This window comes from Mauremys mutica, chromosome 20, assembly GCF_020497125.1.
Source record: "Mauremys mutica isolate MM-2020 ecotype Southern chromosome 20, ASM2049712v1, whole genome shotgun sequence".
In the NCBI taxonomy this organism is placed as follows: Eukaryota; Metazoa; Chordata; order Testudines; family Geoemydidae; genus Mauremys; species Mauremys mutica.
In genome coordinates, this window is record NC_059091.1 from 24,121,211 (window position 1) to 24,136,988 (window position 15,778).

At 54.4% G+C, this 15,778-nt stretch overlaps 1 protein-coding gene and 1 long non-coding RNA gene across 15 annotated transcripts in view; both read right to left on the bottom strand.

Annotated features, from left to right (window-relative positions):
* Positions 1-1,080: 1,080 nt before the first annotated feature.
* On the bottom strand, positions 1,081-14,080 carry LOC123353354. Of its 2 annotated transcripts, none has more exons than XR_006574474.1 (3): positions 13,537-14,080; positions 3,575-3,682; positions 1,081-1,543 (listed from the first exon to the last, which is right to left on the bottom strand). It is a non-coding gene; the product is annotated as an uncharacterized LOC123353354 (long non-coding RNA). The 2 variants fall into 2 exon arrangements; XR_006574475.1 differs by having other exon boundaries at positions 2,912-3,682.
* A 1,196-nt stretch (positions 14,081-15,276) lies between these two features.
* Positions 15,277-15,778, bottom strand: part of SMARCA4 (SWI/SNF related, matrix associated, actin dependent regulator of chromatin, subfamily a, member 4) — a 57,053-nt gene continuing 56,551 nt past the window's right edge. For all 13 annotated transcript variants that reach the window (XM_044994724.1, XM_044994723.1, XM_044994721.1 and 10 more), the window contains one exon: positions 15,277-15,766. In XM_044994724.1, coding sequence (XP_044850659.1) covers positions 15,734-15,766 — 33 coding nt within the window. In that variant the 3' untranslated portion in view covers positions 15,277-15,733. The remainder of the gene's footprint in view (positions 15,767-15,778) is intronic.

Here is a 15,778-nt window from a genome sequence, read left to right on the forward strand (position 1 = left end):
ACCTCGCGCAGTGCGGGGATGAAGATCAAGGGCTACAGGCTGAAATGGCAGCTCAGAGCTTTGTAACGCAGGTTGCAGGAAATGCAGGGTGATGGAGATACCCATTACGAGCCAAGACGGAAGCCAGTGCAAAGCACCGAAGCAAAGCTGCTTTTAGCAGCGCTCAAAGGGCTCCACCAAAGGAGGCAGCATTATCCCCATTTTACAGATGGGGAAACTGAGGCACAGGGCAGTGACATGACTTGCCCAAGGTCATCCAGCAGGCCAGAGGCAGAGCCAGGACTAGAAGCCAGGTCTCCAGAGTCCCAGCCCAGTGCTCTAGCCCCAGGTAACACTGCTTCCCGGGATCCCCCACCATCAAAGCTGCAGCAACCCTCTTGGGAAGGCTGGGGTAGGGCCAGGAGAGACGCAGCCTGGGGACACCGCAGCAGTTCCCTCCAGCAGCCACAATTTCCCAGCTGCAGGAGATTTAAAACATACTTTCCATCCTCAAGGCCTCATCCTGAGAGGCACTGAGCACCCGGAACGTCCCCAGAGCCTCCTAGCTCCAGGCAATGGGAGGGTCATGGACTCAGCACCTCTTAGGGTCCAGCGTGGCCCCGCCCACCTCCCATGCATCACTTAAGCCTTCAAAGTAATTCACGGGTCGCAAATTCTCCCAGCGCCACCTGGCGCGATGGTTGATGTCTGGGCCACCACCCTCCCTCCCGTGCAACTGACAGATCCCATTGACTGACCCTTGTTTACCTCCCTGGGGGCCATTCCCGACCTGCGCAGGGTGGGAGGGGTCACACCGCGGCCAAACCGCTGCTGTAGGGAACATGCACCGATTGGCACGTTCCTCCCTTTCCCACGCTGCCGTCCATTTCCTTGTGAACCAGACGTTTCATGGTGGACGCTGACTTCGCTAGGCCGCCCCACCTGTGAAATGGGGATAATGATTCTCCCTGACCTCGCCGGGTGGAGCTCTGGGCCATGGGGAGGCACCTACGCTGAGATGTGACAGCCACCAAGTCGGTCAACACGCTAAGGAGTGAACCGGGGACTTCCCTAGCTGGGACTGCAACAGACAGCGCTGTGGCTTGGGCATAGAGCAGGTCCTGGAAAGAGACACAGACGGGGGCCTGCCCCCCACTCCAGAAACCCAGCTGGGGCTCCCAGCGTCCCTCCCCTCCTCGTTCCTACAGCTAGCAGGGAACCGAGTCAGGCCCAGGCTGGAAAGTGAGAACCAGGAGCTGATCGGAGCCGGGAGGATGGCTGGGAGGGGAGGGAGATCTTAGGACTGGGGTGGCAGAGGCCTTGTTCCAATGCGGGGGCTGGGGAGAGGATTGAAGGGTGAGATAAATAGCTCAAAATGGGTCTGATTTGTCTTTATTTCCTCAGCGTGCACTGCCAGAGCGTTTTTTGCAAGAGTCTGAAGTATGAACCCGGGACTCCTCTCTTATGCTTTGTCCCGATGTCCCCTTCCCCGTCTCCAAGTTTCAGGTTAGTGGAGTATCTTTTCTTTCTTCGACCCTTGACGCTTTCTCTGCCTCTTTGGTCGCTGGAATCAAATTCAGACAGAAAGTCCATAGTGTGAATTAGCTCCTCACTGGATTATTTGAATTGTTTTAAAAGGACCTTGCCTCATTTGCAGCATTCTGAGGGTCACTACCATGGGAACACACGCAGCCAGGAGTAAGCAGCGGGTTGCAGGCGAGCTGCTAACTGGGACTGGATGAAATTATTTACACCAACCTTTTATTTGGCAAAAAATGCAGCTTCGGTGACACCAAAACATTTTCCAACTATGCGTCAGTTTTGCTGAATTTTTTGTTTTGGAACAGAAGTTTTAACATTTCAGAAAACTCGAAATGCTGGGATGGCTATTTTCATAACGAAACAGCCTGACTTTTCAGGCTGAAATGAGTCTTACTTTCACTATGTCCTTTACTGATGTTTAGTTTTTAATCCAAAAACATTTTAAAATGTTCAGAATCGAAACATGGTGATTTTTGTCCAAAACGAAACGTTTGGCCCAAACCAGTTTCTCTTTTGACTCCTCCAAATTGCTAACACAGCGAGAAAGCCAGTTTTCACTCACTTCTACTAATGAAATTCTTTTGGCTGCCACCTGAGAGCCGTGAGGGCCTAGGAGCAGAGAACTACGACAGTGCCGGACAGTGCAGAGGAACTGAAATAATACAAGAGGGGATTAAAAAACCCACTGGGCTGGTGGCTAGGGAGCTGGTTAGACTCAGGCGGCCTGGATTCCAGTCCGTCCTCTGCTACAGATTTCCTGAGTGAGCTTGAGCCAGTTGCTTAATCTCGGTGTGCCTCAATTCTACTGGGGTAACCGCATCCATGCAAAGGGTGATGCAGGTATAATGAGTAGGGGCCGTCTTCTTGTTCTGGGGTTGGACAGAACCCAGCACCGTTGGGTCCTGCTCCATGACTGGGGCTCTTTGAGGCAACCATAATACACCTAATAAATTAATGAAATTCTACTAGGGGAGTCAAAAGAAAAATCCCACCGCTGGCTGCAATAGTTCTACTGGTACAAACTCGTGCGCAGAGCAGACCTCGAGATCAGTGAGGCAGAAAGAGGCACAGCGAGAAGATTCCTGCGCCAGCAGGGACAAGCCCCCAGGAAGGGAGAGAGACACTGAGGATGCAAGCGGGTAGGAAAGCAGAGCGACACTGGCCAGATTCTCCATTGCCCTGCAGCTTCTCCAGTCATATCGGCCGCGGTTCAGCAAAGCACTTCAGCCCCCGATAAGCCGCGGGTTTTGCCGAAGGGCAGTCCCCCCACAGCGCACAGTGAGCATAGAGCGGTCTCTCGTTCTGTCAGCCCCCGGGGGATTTGGTGGGGGTGGCTGGTGAGACGAGACCAAATCTGCCTGCGTGTTACCCTATCACCAACGTCCAGCACCTGGCTCCGAGGTGCACTCAAGCTCTGCTGTGCCAGCCGCTGTAGTTCTACAATATTGTTGTCGCTACCGCTTCCCCTTTGCCCAAGCGGTTAAGCACGGCCAGGCTTGTTTCCATGTGGAGGAAAAACTGATGCCACGCGTCAGGTAGTTCTTTGGTGCAATCCTGTTTATTTACACAGAATGCACAAAGTCCTGACTTCTTATGCACATAATGTCCTGTTTGTTTCTACTGTGATCAAGGAAACGACAGCAGGCAGGTTCCTGGCTCGCTATTTCCAAGCCTGCCTCTTGCCAGTCCTGTGCCCCAAGGAGCTCTGTCCCTCTGCCCTGTCTCAGGGACATGCTTTTCTCAGTGCCTGCTGGCTTTCTCCCTCCGGCACACAGCTTGCCATGCAACTTCCCCTTTCCCCTACCCCCTGTGTTTGCAATCAGTCCCCAGGGAAACCCCTCAGACCACATCATTTAATTCCACTCAGGCTTTGGCATGCAACTAATTGCCTTGGGCGATGGCTTCTATTGGCTCCAGCTATCACTACAGAGAGGGGCTTAACTGCTCCTCCACTTTAGCCTTAGAGAAGGGTGGCTAGCTCTGTAATTGACCCATGCTTGAGGACAGCCATTTACCCTTCCCCTATTCTAGTGCTGATGAAAGTGAGACTCACCTGGCACTGACGTCAGGTATTTCTCCCAGAGACGCCTTTCCGGGATACCAAGGCCCTTGGCTTCCACTCCTCCTCCGCTACGACTACCAACTGAGCTCTACTCCGAGCCTGCGGTGGGAGCCAAAACCCAGAGAAACTGGTTCAAGAGGGATCACACCATACAGGGCGCGGCCTGTGAAAGCAGTCAGTCACCTCACCCCACCCCACAGCAAGAGACTGAGGGAGGGAACATGGCAGCTCTTACCCCCACCCGAAGAGAGATCAGCACTGCAGGTTGTGATCCCTTCCTGCGGGCCCATCTCCAGCAAGCGAACGCTGCAGATTTCCACAGGCCTGTGCAAAGGACTCAGGCCCGATTTCATGTAAGTGCCGCGTTCGCAGGGCCACGGATAACTGGACACAGGGCAGGGTAGGATGTGGAGAGGAAGCAGCAGTGGCTACTGCCTCAACTCTAGCTGTCAAATCCAGCTAATGAAAGATGGACTAAAATTCTCAACCTTGGCTTTTAAATCAGAACCTGGACTCTAGGAGCTAAACGATGTTGAGCGTTCGAGTGGGTTTGGCTCTGGGTGAAAGCAGGGGCTGAAGTTAGCTCTATTTTTTTGCCACCGCTCTGTCCCAGAAATTCTCCCTTGCAGTTTTCCAGTGATAGCGTGAAAATATTTGATTTGGACAGAAATTGACCAGAGTGTGACAGACACCAACGTCACCTAGCACAATCTTGGAAGGAAAAGGACGTTATTTGAAGACAACTCCTTTGATCAGGCCTCTTGGGAACAGCACATGGCAACACACAACAATACATGACATGCATGCGACATTGCAGCCACCTCCTATCCCGTTTCTTCACTGCCAGTGAACTGGAACCACGGCACCACCAGGACCAAGAAATTGCCCAGAGGAAAACGGCCCATTTGGGATCTGGCGGTTCAGTAATAGCAGCCCTGCTGGCAGGTGGGAAGATGAGTGTTATTTACTGTTTGGCACATTAGCGCATACAGGTGCCAACCAACCTCATCAGATGTAAACAGACCAAGAATTTTGTTACCCCAGCTGGAGAGCCGGGGCCCTTAATCCAGTACCATCTAAACTTGAGAACCTTATCTACACGCAGAAGTGAGGGTGACATTGTAAATTCACCCCCAAGCACTGGAGCTACCCCGACCATGGTGTAGATGCTGCCAGGTTGACGGAAAACCCGCTTCCATTGCTAGAGGAAGAAGCTACAATACGATGCTACAGCAGCATCATGCCAGAGCTTGGATGGGACCTCGATGTTCTAAGAAACCTAAAATCCTCTTGGGGTTGAATGATCTTGGATAAATCCATTTTAGGATGTCAGCTAGTAACAGCACTGAAGAGTTGGCTTAGCCTTAGAGGCTTCGCACTCCGGCTGGTCTTTAAGGGAGCTGGTGGGCTAGGAAGGTACTGGTCCATATTAATAAAAAGTCCTAGTTTTTATCTAGCACTTTTTCATCAGTAGATTTCACAAGGTCCAGCTCTGAAAAGATATTTTGGCACCTAAACCCCATTTGGCACCTAAATCCCTTTGCCCATCAGGGCCAAAGTGCTTTACCGAGGTCAGTATCATTATCCCCATTTTATAAATGGGGAAACTGAGGCACAGCGCAGCAATGCAGAGCCAGCCTCCCACCCCAAAGAGGTTCACCATAAGCCAGTGATTTGGTGACTCCATCTGAGGTGAGTGAAACCGGTGATTCTGAGTCAACGTTAAGACACGGCCTTTGTGGGTTTAATGGGGATTTCTTTTTCAGTTGCATTACAGCAACCACCAGAGAGCCCGATCCCGCAACAGGGCCTCATTGGGCAAGGCGTTGTGCAAACAGAATGACAATCCCTGTCCTGAAGAGCTTGCTATCCTGACTAACATCCCAACGCAAGAGGTAGGAGACACAGAAGCTGGAGGAGGAGGCACGCATCATACAAGCATGGCTGGGGGGGTTTAATAGCCTCGTTGGGGGCGTGTTTCACGGTACATACGGAGACATTAGAACCAAACATCAAACACTCTTGCTGGGAGGTTGCAACGTAACATGCCTTGATCGCTTAGACTCCAGACCAAGCATGCACAGTAACCAGAGAGAGAGAAAGCAGGCTGCTCCCTACGGCACTGAAGCCCGCCTGGTCTACTCTACGAAGTTAGGTCAACGTAAGCCGCTTTGTGTCGACCGAGCTGGGCTCGCGTCTGCACTTAGATTTGATTGTCACCAGTGCAAGAGCCCTGTTCCGGCAACGCAGGAACCCAACCTCCCCAAGCGGCACTGGGCTGTGGCCGACATACTGAGGTTGACGCCCTACGAGCGTAGACACTGTGTGACTTATGGCAACCTTAGCAGTCCTCCAGCAGCTGTCCCACAATGCCTGACACTGACCGCTCTGGCCACAGTCGTGAACTCCACTGCCCAGGGGTCACAGAGCACGGGAGCAAGTGGGGGCTGTGCACTGCAGCAGATCAGCTGGAAAAGGAGAGTGGAGGGAGTTGCACCAGGACATAACGGGGCGCCTCCGGCAGCAAACAGACGCTGCAGACTCTTGTGGACAATCTACATGGCATCAGTGGCTGCATCCCTGCCCCTCCGGCCCCGGGGAAGGTCAGGACACCCCCGGCTTCGCGCACACGGCCGCAGGTGTCACCGAAACAGAGTGAAATGGACAGGAATGCTCTTTCCCCGCTGAAGTGTTGCTCTGTTCGTTGATTTCAGAGTTTTTATGGGAGTGGTTTTTCTTTGCACATCCTCGCTGTCGGGTTGTGGTTTGCAAAACGAATCTATTTTGGGGAGCATCATATATCTTTGTTATTTCACAACATAGATTGCAGAATTCCGCCCACTGCTCGTATACAGAGCAGCAGAGCTCATGGGATCGGTGACAAACAGTAATAATTATAAAGGTGCAGCAACCACCACAAAATTAACAGGTGCATTAACAGTGTTATTATCAAATATCATAATGCCTCTCTGTAAATCCCTGGTACGCCCACATCTTGTACCTTGCACGCAGATCTGGTCGCCCCCTCACAAAATAGAGATATTAGAATTGGAAAAAGTACAGAGAAGGGCAACAAAAGTAATTAGGGGGATAGAACCGCTTCTGAGTGAGGAGAAATTAAAGAGCAGCAATTATCCCCAATCCTTCTCTTAGGGTCTCCTTAGTTGGCAGCTTTCTTGAGGACTTGGGGCCGGATTTTACCCTCTTTAAAATGGGTGTAGGTCGGGAGTCACTCTTCTTTGGTCCTGGAGTTACCCCAGGGTAAACCGATGTGTGAGGAGACACAAGCGCTCGGGATTTTGGAAACACTGTGTTTGCAGAGTTGCGCTGTGAACTGAGAGCTGGATTTCGAGCAGGTGAGGAGGCAAACAGGGAGGAATGCAAGCAGCACAGAGGTCATTTTGGAGAACGTTGAAGATTATCAATAGGGTAGCGGCTCAGGACCCCTGGTGCGAGGCACCGGACGAGCACAGGACAATACAGGTGGCCCCTGCCTTGATGCTCCTCCAGTCTAAGATCTGCGCTCGTGCAACCAGGAAGTGATTCAGGGCAGCCCCACGTGCGACACAGGTCGGCCAAGATGATCCCACCGACTCGAGGACGATACCGGCGAGAATTTCACCGAAGTGATGCCAAATGTGCATTGCAACCTAAGAACCATTCCCAGGACTCCCACCTTTGCTTGCCGTCCGGTATTCTGTAACCACAGCGACCGGCTCAAGGACTGACAACGGACACGCGATTGTCCTCCAAGGTTCTCCCCGCTGCTCCGATTAATCAGCTGAACCTAACCCGCCGGCAGCCGCGTTGGGCCTCGCTGAAAGGCCACCTGCCACGTGATTGCTGACGTGAGCAGCAGGCTGTGGGGAGAGAGCTGCAGCCACCAAGAGCTCTACTGCTGTGCGCCCTTGGGCACGTCACGGCCGCTGCTGTGCCTCAGTTTCCCCATGTGTTAAATGAGGACTAGTAGTAACAGCCTCACAGGGCTGGCTTAAGGGTAAATGCCTTCATGCTTGGCAATCCTCAGGTGGACGTTCCTATAGACCAGTGGTTCTCAACCGCATCCACACAGTGTATATACTGCCTGTATGGCCCAGAGGGTGTCACAGGGGCAGCAGCTGTGAGCTGATTGGGCTGCAAGCAGCCCGCAGGCTGAGAACCACACTACAGATCAGAAAACTCTTCTGCGTTTCACATGGGTGTCAAAGCCAATGCACCGTACGGCAGGTTTGGCTCCGCTGGCGCCGTTGGGCGCGGGGGCTGCACATCTCTAGGAAAGAGGAGCTGGCGGCAAGATGTCCCAGTTGGAGGGCAGGTGCGGCCTTTCGGCTGCTGGCCCGTGGCAGCGTGGGGCACAGTGCTGGGCAAACCCTGCCCAACGGGCATTAGAGCACGCTCCCGTCGTGGGCCAGACCCTCCACTGGTGTCTCAGCAGCGCCCCAGGGAAGAGAATGAGCCTAGAACCACCGAGATATTTTGTGTTGTGTGAGGAGGACTCAAGCCGCCGCACTCATCAGCCTGCAGGATCATGCAGTTTACAGGGAGACCGAAGCGTGGACGCCACCGGGTCCAGACCTTGACAGCTCCGGCTGCACCATGCGTCACGGCTGAGAGCCTGGCCCCGAATTTCACTGCCTCTCTCTTCAAGGCCAGGGGCATCAGATTGTCTGCCTGTAACACACGTTATGTACGTGGGTGTCTCCGTAAGAGCGTGTGCGTCAGGGATGTCCAGCTAGCTCCAGGCGGTCTGGCCACATGCGCCTACCCCATGTGGGTGAGTCCCCCCTCTCAGACCACAGAGCCTACGCGTTGTTACAGGCCCCAGCAGCTGCAGATCCCAGGTTCAATTCCTGATGCATGGGCCAGAAGGGCAGCCCCCAGGAACAAGGCAAAGGGAGTTATGTAGAAAACCTGGTCTTTACTGGTGCAGACAGAATAGAATTCTCCAGGGCCCGCTTTGAAGTTGTGAAGTGGGGTCTTTAGAGGCCAGGGGGATCTGCATTAAACATTTAGCAAAGGAAATTGTCTCTTGCCTCTTTTTGGACCCAGAGTTCCTGGCTGCTTCCCTTTGCATGACAAGCCCCAGACGACTGTAACAGTCTCCCGCCCCGGGCCGTGACATCCCCCAGACCCTTCACCACTGCCACGGCAATCGTTCACGCTAACAGCAGCACTGCCAGGCTCACAAATCCGGCCTCAAAAAACCTCAGGTGAATGGCTAGAAAAATCATGAGATCTTCCCAAAACACATTATTTGTTTTCTTCCCATTTGCCTTGTGGGTTCTGAGCCATGAGGGGGTCACGTTCGCAAGTTTCTCTCTGAAACCATGGAGAGCAGGATTATATTTTTTAAACGAAAGCTGCAAATCTCAGGCCAAAAAAAAAAAAAAATCACCTGACTCCAGGAGCTGGGGCTTTTCAGGAAAACACCAAATATCACAAGACTAACAATGAAAATATGAGAGCTGGCACCCCAGAAAAATAGCAGCGTAACCGTGCACTGATTGCTCAACTCCTGGAGAAGCTGAGGCAAGGAGCAGGAATCTTCATCTGTTCCCTGCTCTTTATTCCTCGTTCCTTCTATTAGAAGATGTGTGGCCGTAACTGCTTCCCAAGTGCTCTCTGAAATGGCTGAGACGGGGCAGGGCCAGATTATGGTACGGGCACCGAAGCGTTGTGCCCAGGGCCCCAACAATTTGAGTGAGGCGCAGCTTTGATTTTTTAAATTAAAGTCGGGCTTTGTCCACACACCAGCACTTGGAGGGAACAAATCCAAATTCACTGCTGGTGTGAATGTAAAGAGTTAAATCACATCAACTCCAGTGTGGACACTCATTCAGGGCTTGTCTACATGGACAGTGAGTTCGTGGCAAGCAGGGTGTGCCCCTATCCCGATCTAGTCTGCCGCGCTGTCAGTGTCTGCCTGGCTGCTGTGTCCGTGCGCTAACAGCTCCCAAGGGTGCTTTGAGCTACTCCCATTTCAAAGTGGCTCAGATCAAAGCCCATCACGGAACCACGGCCAGCTGCTAAGCTGTACCCGGGCAACCTGCTGAGCGGTGCGTGAGCCCAGCGCTGCAGGGCCGCCGGAGGGGAACGCTTGCCAACACCTCGAAGCGGCATTGGGCAGGACATTTTGGCCACTGGGGCAGCCTGGTGGACTTTACCCCGCAGAATCCAGGGGCCGGCGTGTTTAATGAGAGCCAGCCGTGTGTTTGCCATTCTGTTAGTAAATACGAGCTGTACTCTGGCCGCAAATAGACGTCCCGGGCAGGCGGATCGGGGGGCACCGTGAGGCGCTCTGCCTAGCCAATCGCCTGCCTGGGAGAAACGCAAGACAACGCAGTCCACTCCAGCAGGGCTCGTCTACACTGGGAAATCCACCAGCAGCACAACAGGCCTCTTGGCCCAGGACGTGGCAGGTGAGGGACGCCGACAAACCCACTGCCACCAACTCCCTTGAGCTCTGCTCAATTAGCCCAGTTACCAAGAGACGCCACTGGCCACAATGACCTAAATGCTGCCAGGCATCCTGGAGTCGGCCCCCTGGGGAACGGCTGTCGGCTCCACATGCTCCGAGGCGGGAAGTTTACGCTGCCCCCCTCTAGCCCAGGACTTGCGAGGGGGCCCTGGGAAGCGAATCCTCCCCTGCCTGGATATGGGGGTCACGCCGCTCCTGGCCCTTGGGCCCAGAGGGTGACAGTCTCACCCCCAGAGTTTATGCTGAGACGGGACCGTTGTGATCATCTCAAGGCAGAGAACCTCGCTCAGCTGAGCCCAGGGACCCCCGCAAACTGCTGGGTCGGTAACAGAGCCAGCGGAGCTGCCCGTGTTCCCAACGCCAGCAGCGAAGCGAGGCCCAGCCTCGCCCAGCTGGCTGCACTTGAGGAATCTGGCAGCTGCTCACATGGAGCCAGGTCTATCTGGCGAGGAGTCAGGTTTACCTTAAAAAGAAATCAGGCCACTCGGTGACTCCTCCCTGCTCCTTCGCTGGTTGGCTGCAGAGCCGCAGGGGAAAAGGGAGGGAGGAGATGGGCTGCCGGACTCCTCCCCAGAGCCAGCATCTGGCAATGGGAAAGGGGCAGCTTGGAGGAAGCAATCCCTAGTGGGTGAAAGGCATCCCAGAGGGCAGGGGCTGGGAGGGGCTTTCAGGAATGTGGCTCTAGGAAAGAACAGCTCAGATTCAGAATTCAGTTCTCCTTGGGGAACTGGCCTCCCTCCCGGGGAGGTGCATTTCTAGGATCCTAGGTGTGCGCTGATGGCACGTCTGCCCGTGGGGTGGATTTGCCTCAACTCTGGAGGGCTGTGTACATACCACAGTGGCCTTACGCCACCTTTGGGTGGGGCCCCGACCCTGGGCCAGCCCACGGATGCTTGGAATGGTCCCAGCTGGCGGTAGCCCCAAGGGGACCCCTAGCCACGGTGATATTGGGGGTGGCGGGGGCAAGCTAGGGCCGTTGGAGGCCAACATTGCGTTGCAACACTGCCCTAACGCAGCTGGTGCAGGATTGCAGAACTGGGGCAGCATCTTCAAAACGCGGCAGGCTCAGCGTTCGGTGCCGTTAATTCCAGCCCGAGCCTCCATGGGAAGCAGGCCCTTGGTGCAGGGGATGCAGCCCCCTTGGAGAACACGGAGTGCTGCAGCTGGCTACGGGGAATTCTGCAAAAGGCCTCGGGGCGGGAAGGTGGAGCTAGGCAGCTGGGTCCGGTAGGGGTCAGTTTATCAGAGTGGGCGCATGTGCGGAGCAGCACCAGTTTAAAACCCGTGCTACCGGCTGTGTGGATGCTCGGATTTCCGTTCAAACCAGGCTTACTCTGGTTCAGCCTGAGCAGCTGAAGTGAAGTCACCCTTAAACCAAAACCAGTTTCACAGGAGGGTTTAAACCAGGGCGCATGGTGCAGAGAGGCCCTGCAGCACAGCAGAGGGTAGGAGCAACAAGGGACACGTTCAGAGCCGGCCCTGCAGCCACACAAAGCCACCCAGTGGCATCCCCACGAGCCGGGCTGGCCCAGCCCAGCTCCACCCGCCAACGGGATTCATTTGCCCTCTGCCGCGCTGGCAGCCAGCTCAGAGACGACGCCATGGGCAGGTATCCTGGCAATGAGGGTGACTTAATCCTCCTTCAGGTTTGGGTAAAGAACCAGCAGACCTTGCTGGGAACATCCGGGCGGCACTGGGAAGAGGGGCTGGGCTCAGCTCATGCTGGGTCCTTTTGCCTCTTTCCATGATATACCAGCCCGAGCCCTGCTGAGCTGGGAGGTGCCAGGCTGGACATAAACAGGTTCTCTCCAGCTCCTGCCTCCCTCCCCAGCTCCCAAAACAGCTGGCTGGGGCTGTGCAAAAATCTCCTACAAAAGAACCAAACTTCAAATAAGCGAGAGCCCTTGTACAAAGGGCAAGGGCAGATTTTAGGAGCGCAGACGAGGAGGGCCCCCGGTGCTAAACCAAGGCTACCACAGGTGGTTCCCTGGGGAGAGGGGCCCCGAGGCCCTCGGCACTGGCTTCCCCAGGGCTGCTGGCAAACAGAGGTCAGGCAGCGTGGTGGAACCCTGCGTTGCTAAGGCACAGCACCAACGCAGCCGCGGGGTGTGGACGATGCTGCTACAAACCACGCTGCTGCCTTAGTGACAAAGGTCCACACCGTATCGCCGAGCTCTCCAGGGGTCTGAACGGAGCACGTGGCTACGCTGGAAAAGTTGCTATTAGCTCACACCTGCTGCCCAGAAACCCCCCTGGCTGCTGTCCTTCCACAGAGGATTCAGTGAAAGGCAGGGGAGGGACCTTCATTCTCCAGCAGGGACTTTCCCAGTCAAAAGCCGAGGGCAACTCCCGCAGAGCAGACCTGGGAAGAACAGCAGCTGTAGTTAACTCAACCCCAGCGAGCATCACGGCTTAAGCATCTAGCTAGAACCCATCACCCTGATATCTGGGCGCCTCCCAATCCTTACTGCGTTTATTCTCCCAGCCCCCCAGGAGACAGGGCAGGGCTATTAAACCCATTGTACAGGTGGGAACCAAGCACAACGACAAAATCACTTGCCCAAGGTCACGCAGAGAGTCAGTGGCAGAGCAGAACCTGGAAGACGACAAATCAGGAAGAAAGTCTGCGGATGACACAAACGAGGGAAGTGGTTCCTAGTGAGGAGGGCAGGTCACTTGATAAACTGGGCGTAAGCAAACAATCCAGGTGTGAAGATGACTGAATGGACGTGTGCACAGCTGGGAAGAAAGAATGCACAGGGTGGGGCAAGTGGGGACAAGAACAAACATTGGGGGGGGGGGGCGGTGGGAGCATGGTAGATAATCAGCTGAACATGAACTCCCAGTGCGACACCGAAGCCAAAAGGGCTAATGTGATCTTGGGATGCATCAAGGGGGGGAATTCTGAGTAGGAGCAGAGAGGATATTTTACCGCTGTAAATCGCTGCTGGAACCCTGTGTCCAGTTCAAGAGGGATGAAGAGGTCGGAGAAGAACCATGAGAATGACTGAAGGGTTCGGCACCACGGCTAGTCCCTCTGGAGAATGGGATTAGGTTCCTAAGTGATTGGGGTGCTTTGGAAAATGTCCCCCCTTCTCTCTTGTTCTTTTCTGCAAAGCATCTTCCCAGAGCACTGGACCAACCAAGAGAGCAGCCCCCAAAGCTGGAGTTTCACAGCCTGCAGGTAGCCATTCAATTGCGCTACCGTAGGACAAAGCGCCACAGCAAACCAGCCCCTTCTGCTTGGGCTGCTTTCCCTTTGGGGAAAAGAAACAGCCCGAGAACAGCGGTGCGGGAAAGGCAGGCCCAGGAACCCCTCCCCCCCATCTCCTGCCTTTCTACCGGGACATATTCCGTCAAACAGGAAGGAAGGCAAAAGAACACAGTGCCTAGCACACAGCAAATGAGTCACTGCTGGTGCAACGGCAGTGGGACGCGAGGAAGGGGGTGAGCCGGATTTCCGGCTCTGACTTACATGGGCAGATGGCATCACCAAAAATCAGGCGAGGGAAGTTTGCATCCACGTGGCCAGTGTTCTCGCGAGCGCCGCGGAATGCAAGATGCAGCTGTCATCCCTCCCCAGACCGTCCCTGCTTTCCAACAGCTGGGCAGGAGAGAGGACGAGGGCGGCTAGAGCCTGTGATGTTTGGGGGTGAAGACAGACGTTAGTCCAGTCGTCAGATTCTTCAGCCAGGCTCATCGATCACAGGAGACTGCAGGGCTGCCCCACTCCAGTGGCAACAACTCCAGGGAAAGATCTTTGAATCAAGCCACCGAGAACAACAGATCCCAGGAAGGAGCAACTTGAGCCCAGCTTACGTTCCACAGTCAAACCGGCCCCACCTCCAGCCAGCTTCCAACTTCCTAATGTGGTGGTGCAGATTAAATACAGCTCGGCTGCTCCTGAGCAGCGCAGCCTGGCTCTAGGAGGGGAGATGCTGCCAGGGCCCCAGCTGGCTACAGCTCCTATGGGAAACCCCTCGCTTCTTCGAGAGCTCTTGTCTGTGTGGATCCGCTCCCACACGCGCTACATGTGGGCATAAGTGGGGTCCACGCGGCCAAGACGCCTCGAAGAACCAGCTCCCACCAGGTAAGGAACCGTCCTTCCCACTCATCTTCCCAGGCTGCTCTCAATGTTCATTGGCAAAATATTGAAAGTTGTTAGGTGAAAAAGGCTGCGGTGCCAGCGAGCACGGAGGGAAGGGCAGCAGGGAACCTGGGGGGGGGACAGAGAAACTCTGGGACTTCAGACATAAGTAAACAATTCCCTGGTATCGAAAAGAGGTGGATTATGTACCTGTCTCTCTCAGCCCAGCCCATAAATCGTTAAGAGAAACCCGTGTGAACAATTAGGGTGAAACAAGAAGCTCCCCCCCAGGCTGCTGCAATTTGGTTCTCTGTGCCCACGCTGAAGCACAGGCATTGCAGGGGGTGCAGTCCCTGGCGGGACCCTCTGCTGTATTTGACTGCACAGCCCCACCTAGTGGATCTTGCTGGGAAGACTGGAACTTGGCCTCGCTTTGCAGGTCACTGCAGCAGCGTTCCCCTGCGGGCTCCGGGCACATCCTCCGGCTGGAAACGAGTCTGTCAATTCTTAAACTGTCCCCACAATCTGCATGTTCATTAATACACTAATTCAACTGCCAGCCCCCAGGGGTGCAAAGAATCCCTTCCATGGCTGACAATCCAGTGGAGTCTGCCAGCAAGACTAACTCAGGGGCGTGAGCCGGCCCCTTTCATCCCAAAAAGAGGTCAGCGCTGACGGCGGGTGATAAATTCAAATATAATCCACCGGTTTATCCAGGTGTCAGCTGTGGATATTGGGGTGGGTGCAGCAGGACAGCTGGATGCTGCAGAGGCAGCGCTGCTTAATTCTAGGCCTGATACGACTCACGGCCACAAGGTCTTGACTGTACGGACCCTTACAAAGCAGGTCCGGGTAACCCGCGGGGGGTTGCTATGCTGGGTGATCTAACGTGTGCGGTTACTATAGCGAGTAGAGAGGCAGAAGCTCTTGATGCAGCCCTGCTGCTACAACTGCCGAGCCAAGAACCAGCTGCGGGGCAGCCTCAGAGCATTTCTTGGGGGGTGGGGAAGGGAGGGAACCAGCTGAAGGCCAGATCAGGGGCCAGTAGGAAGGGGGTTGTGGGGCCCAATTAACCGAACAGACGTTCAGTGAGCCAGAAGAACGACCCAGCTAAAAAAAAGTAACGTTCTGTTTAATTTATTACTGTTTGAAATCCAGTGACATTGACACACACAGTCACCGCCGCCACCCTTGTCAACTGGCGGGCAGCTGGCGGTTTGACCGCTTTAATAAAATACAGTACTAGGAGTGGACTGCTACACACATGCATCCACAGTTTAAAACTACAGTGATTCAATACTGCAACTGAAACAGTACTGCCATAAAAAGGAAAAATAGAGATCAAGTGTTCCCCGATTCATAATTCTCTTGAACAGTTAATGCTGTAACAAACGCTACTGCTGTCAGGACAAGGCAAGACACAAACAGTCCTACATCTTCTCTGCAGTATAAATATGGAAGAGTTTTATACAGTTGACTGAAGTCTGATACTACATTTGTTGCTACCCGTTGGAGCTAAAGGGATACAGCGCGTCCGCTTTGGAAAGACCGGCTCTGGTGGGCTGGACCATGGAATGAATGTTGCTTAATCATCTTCGGTGCCACTTCCTGAGCGATCCTGGGAGACGAG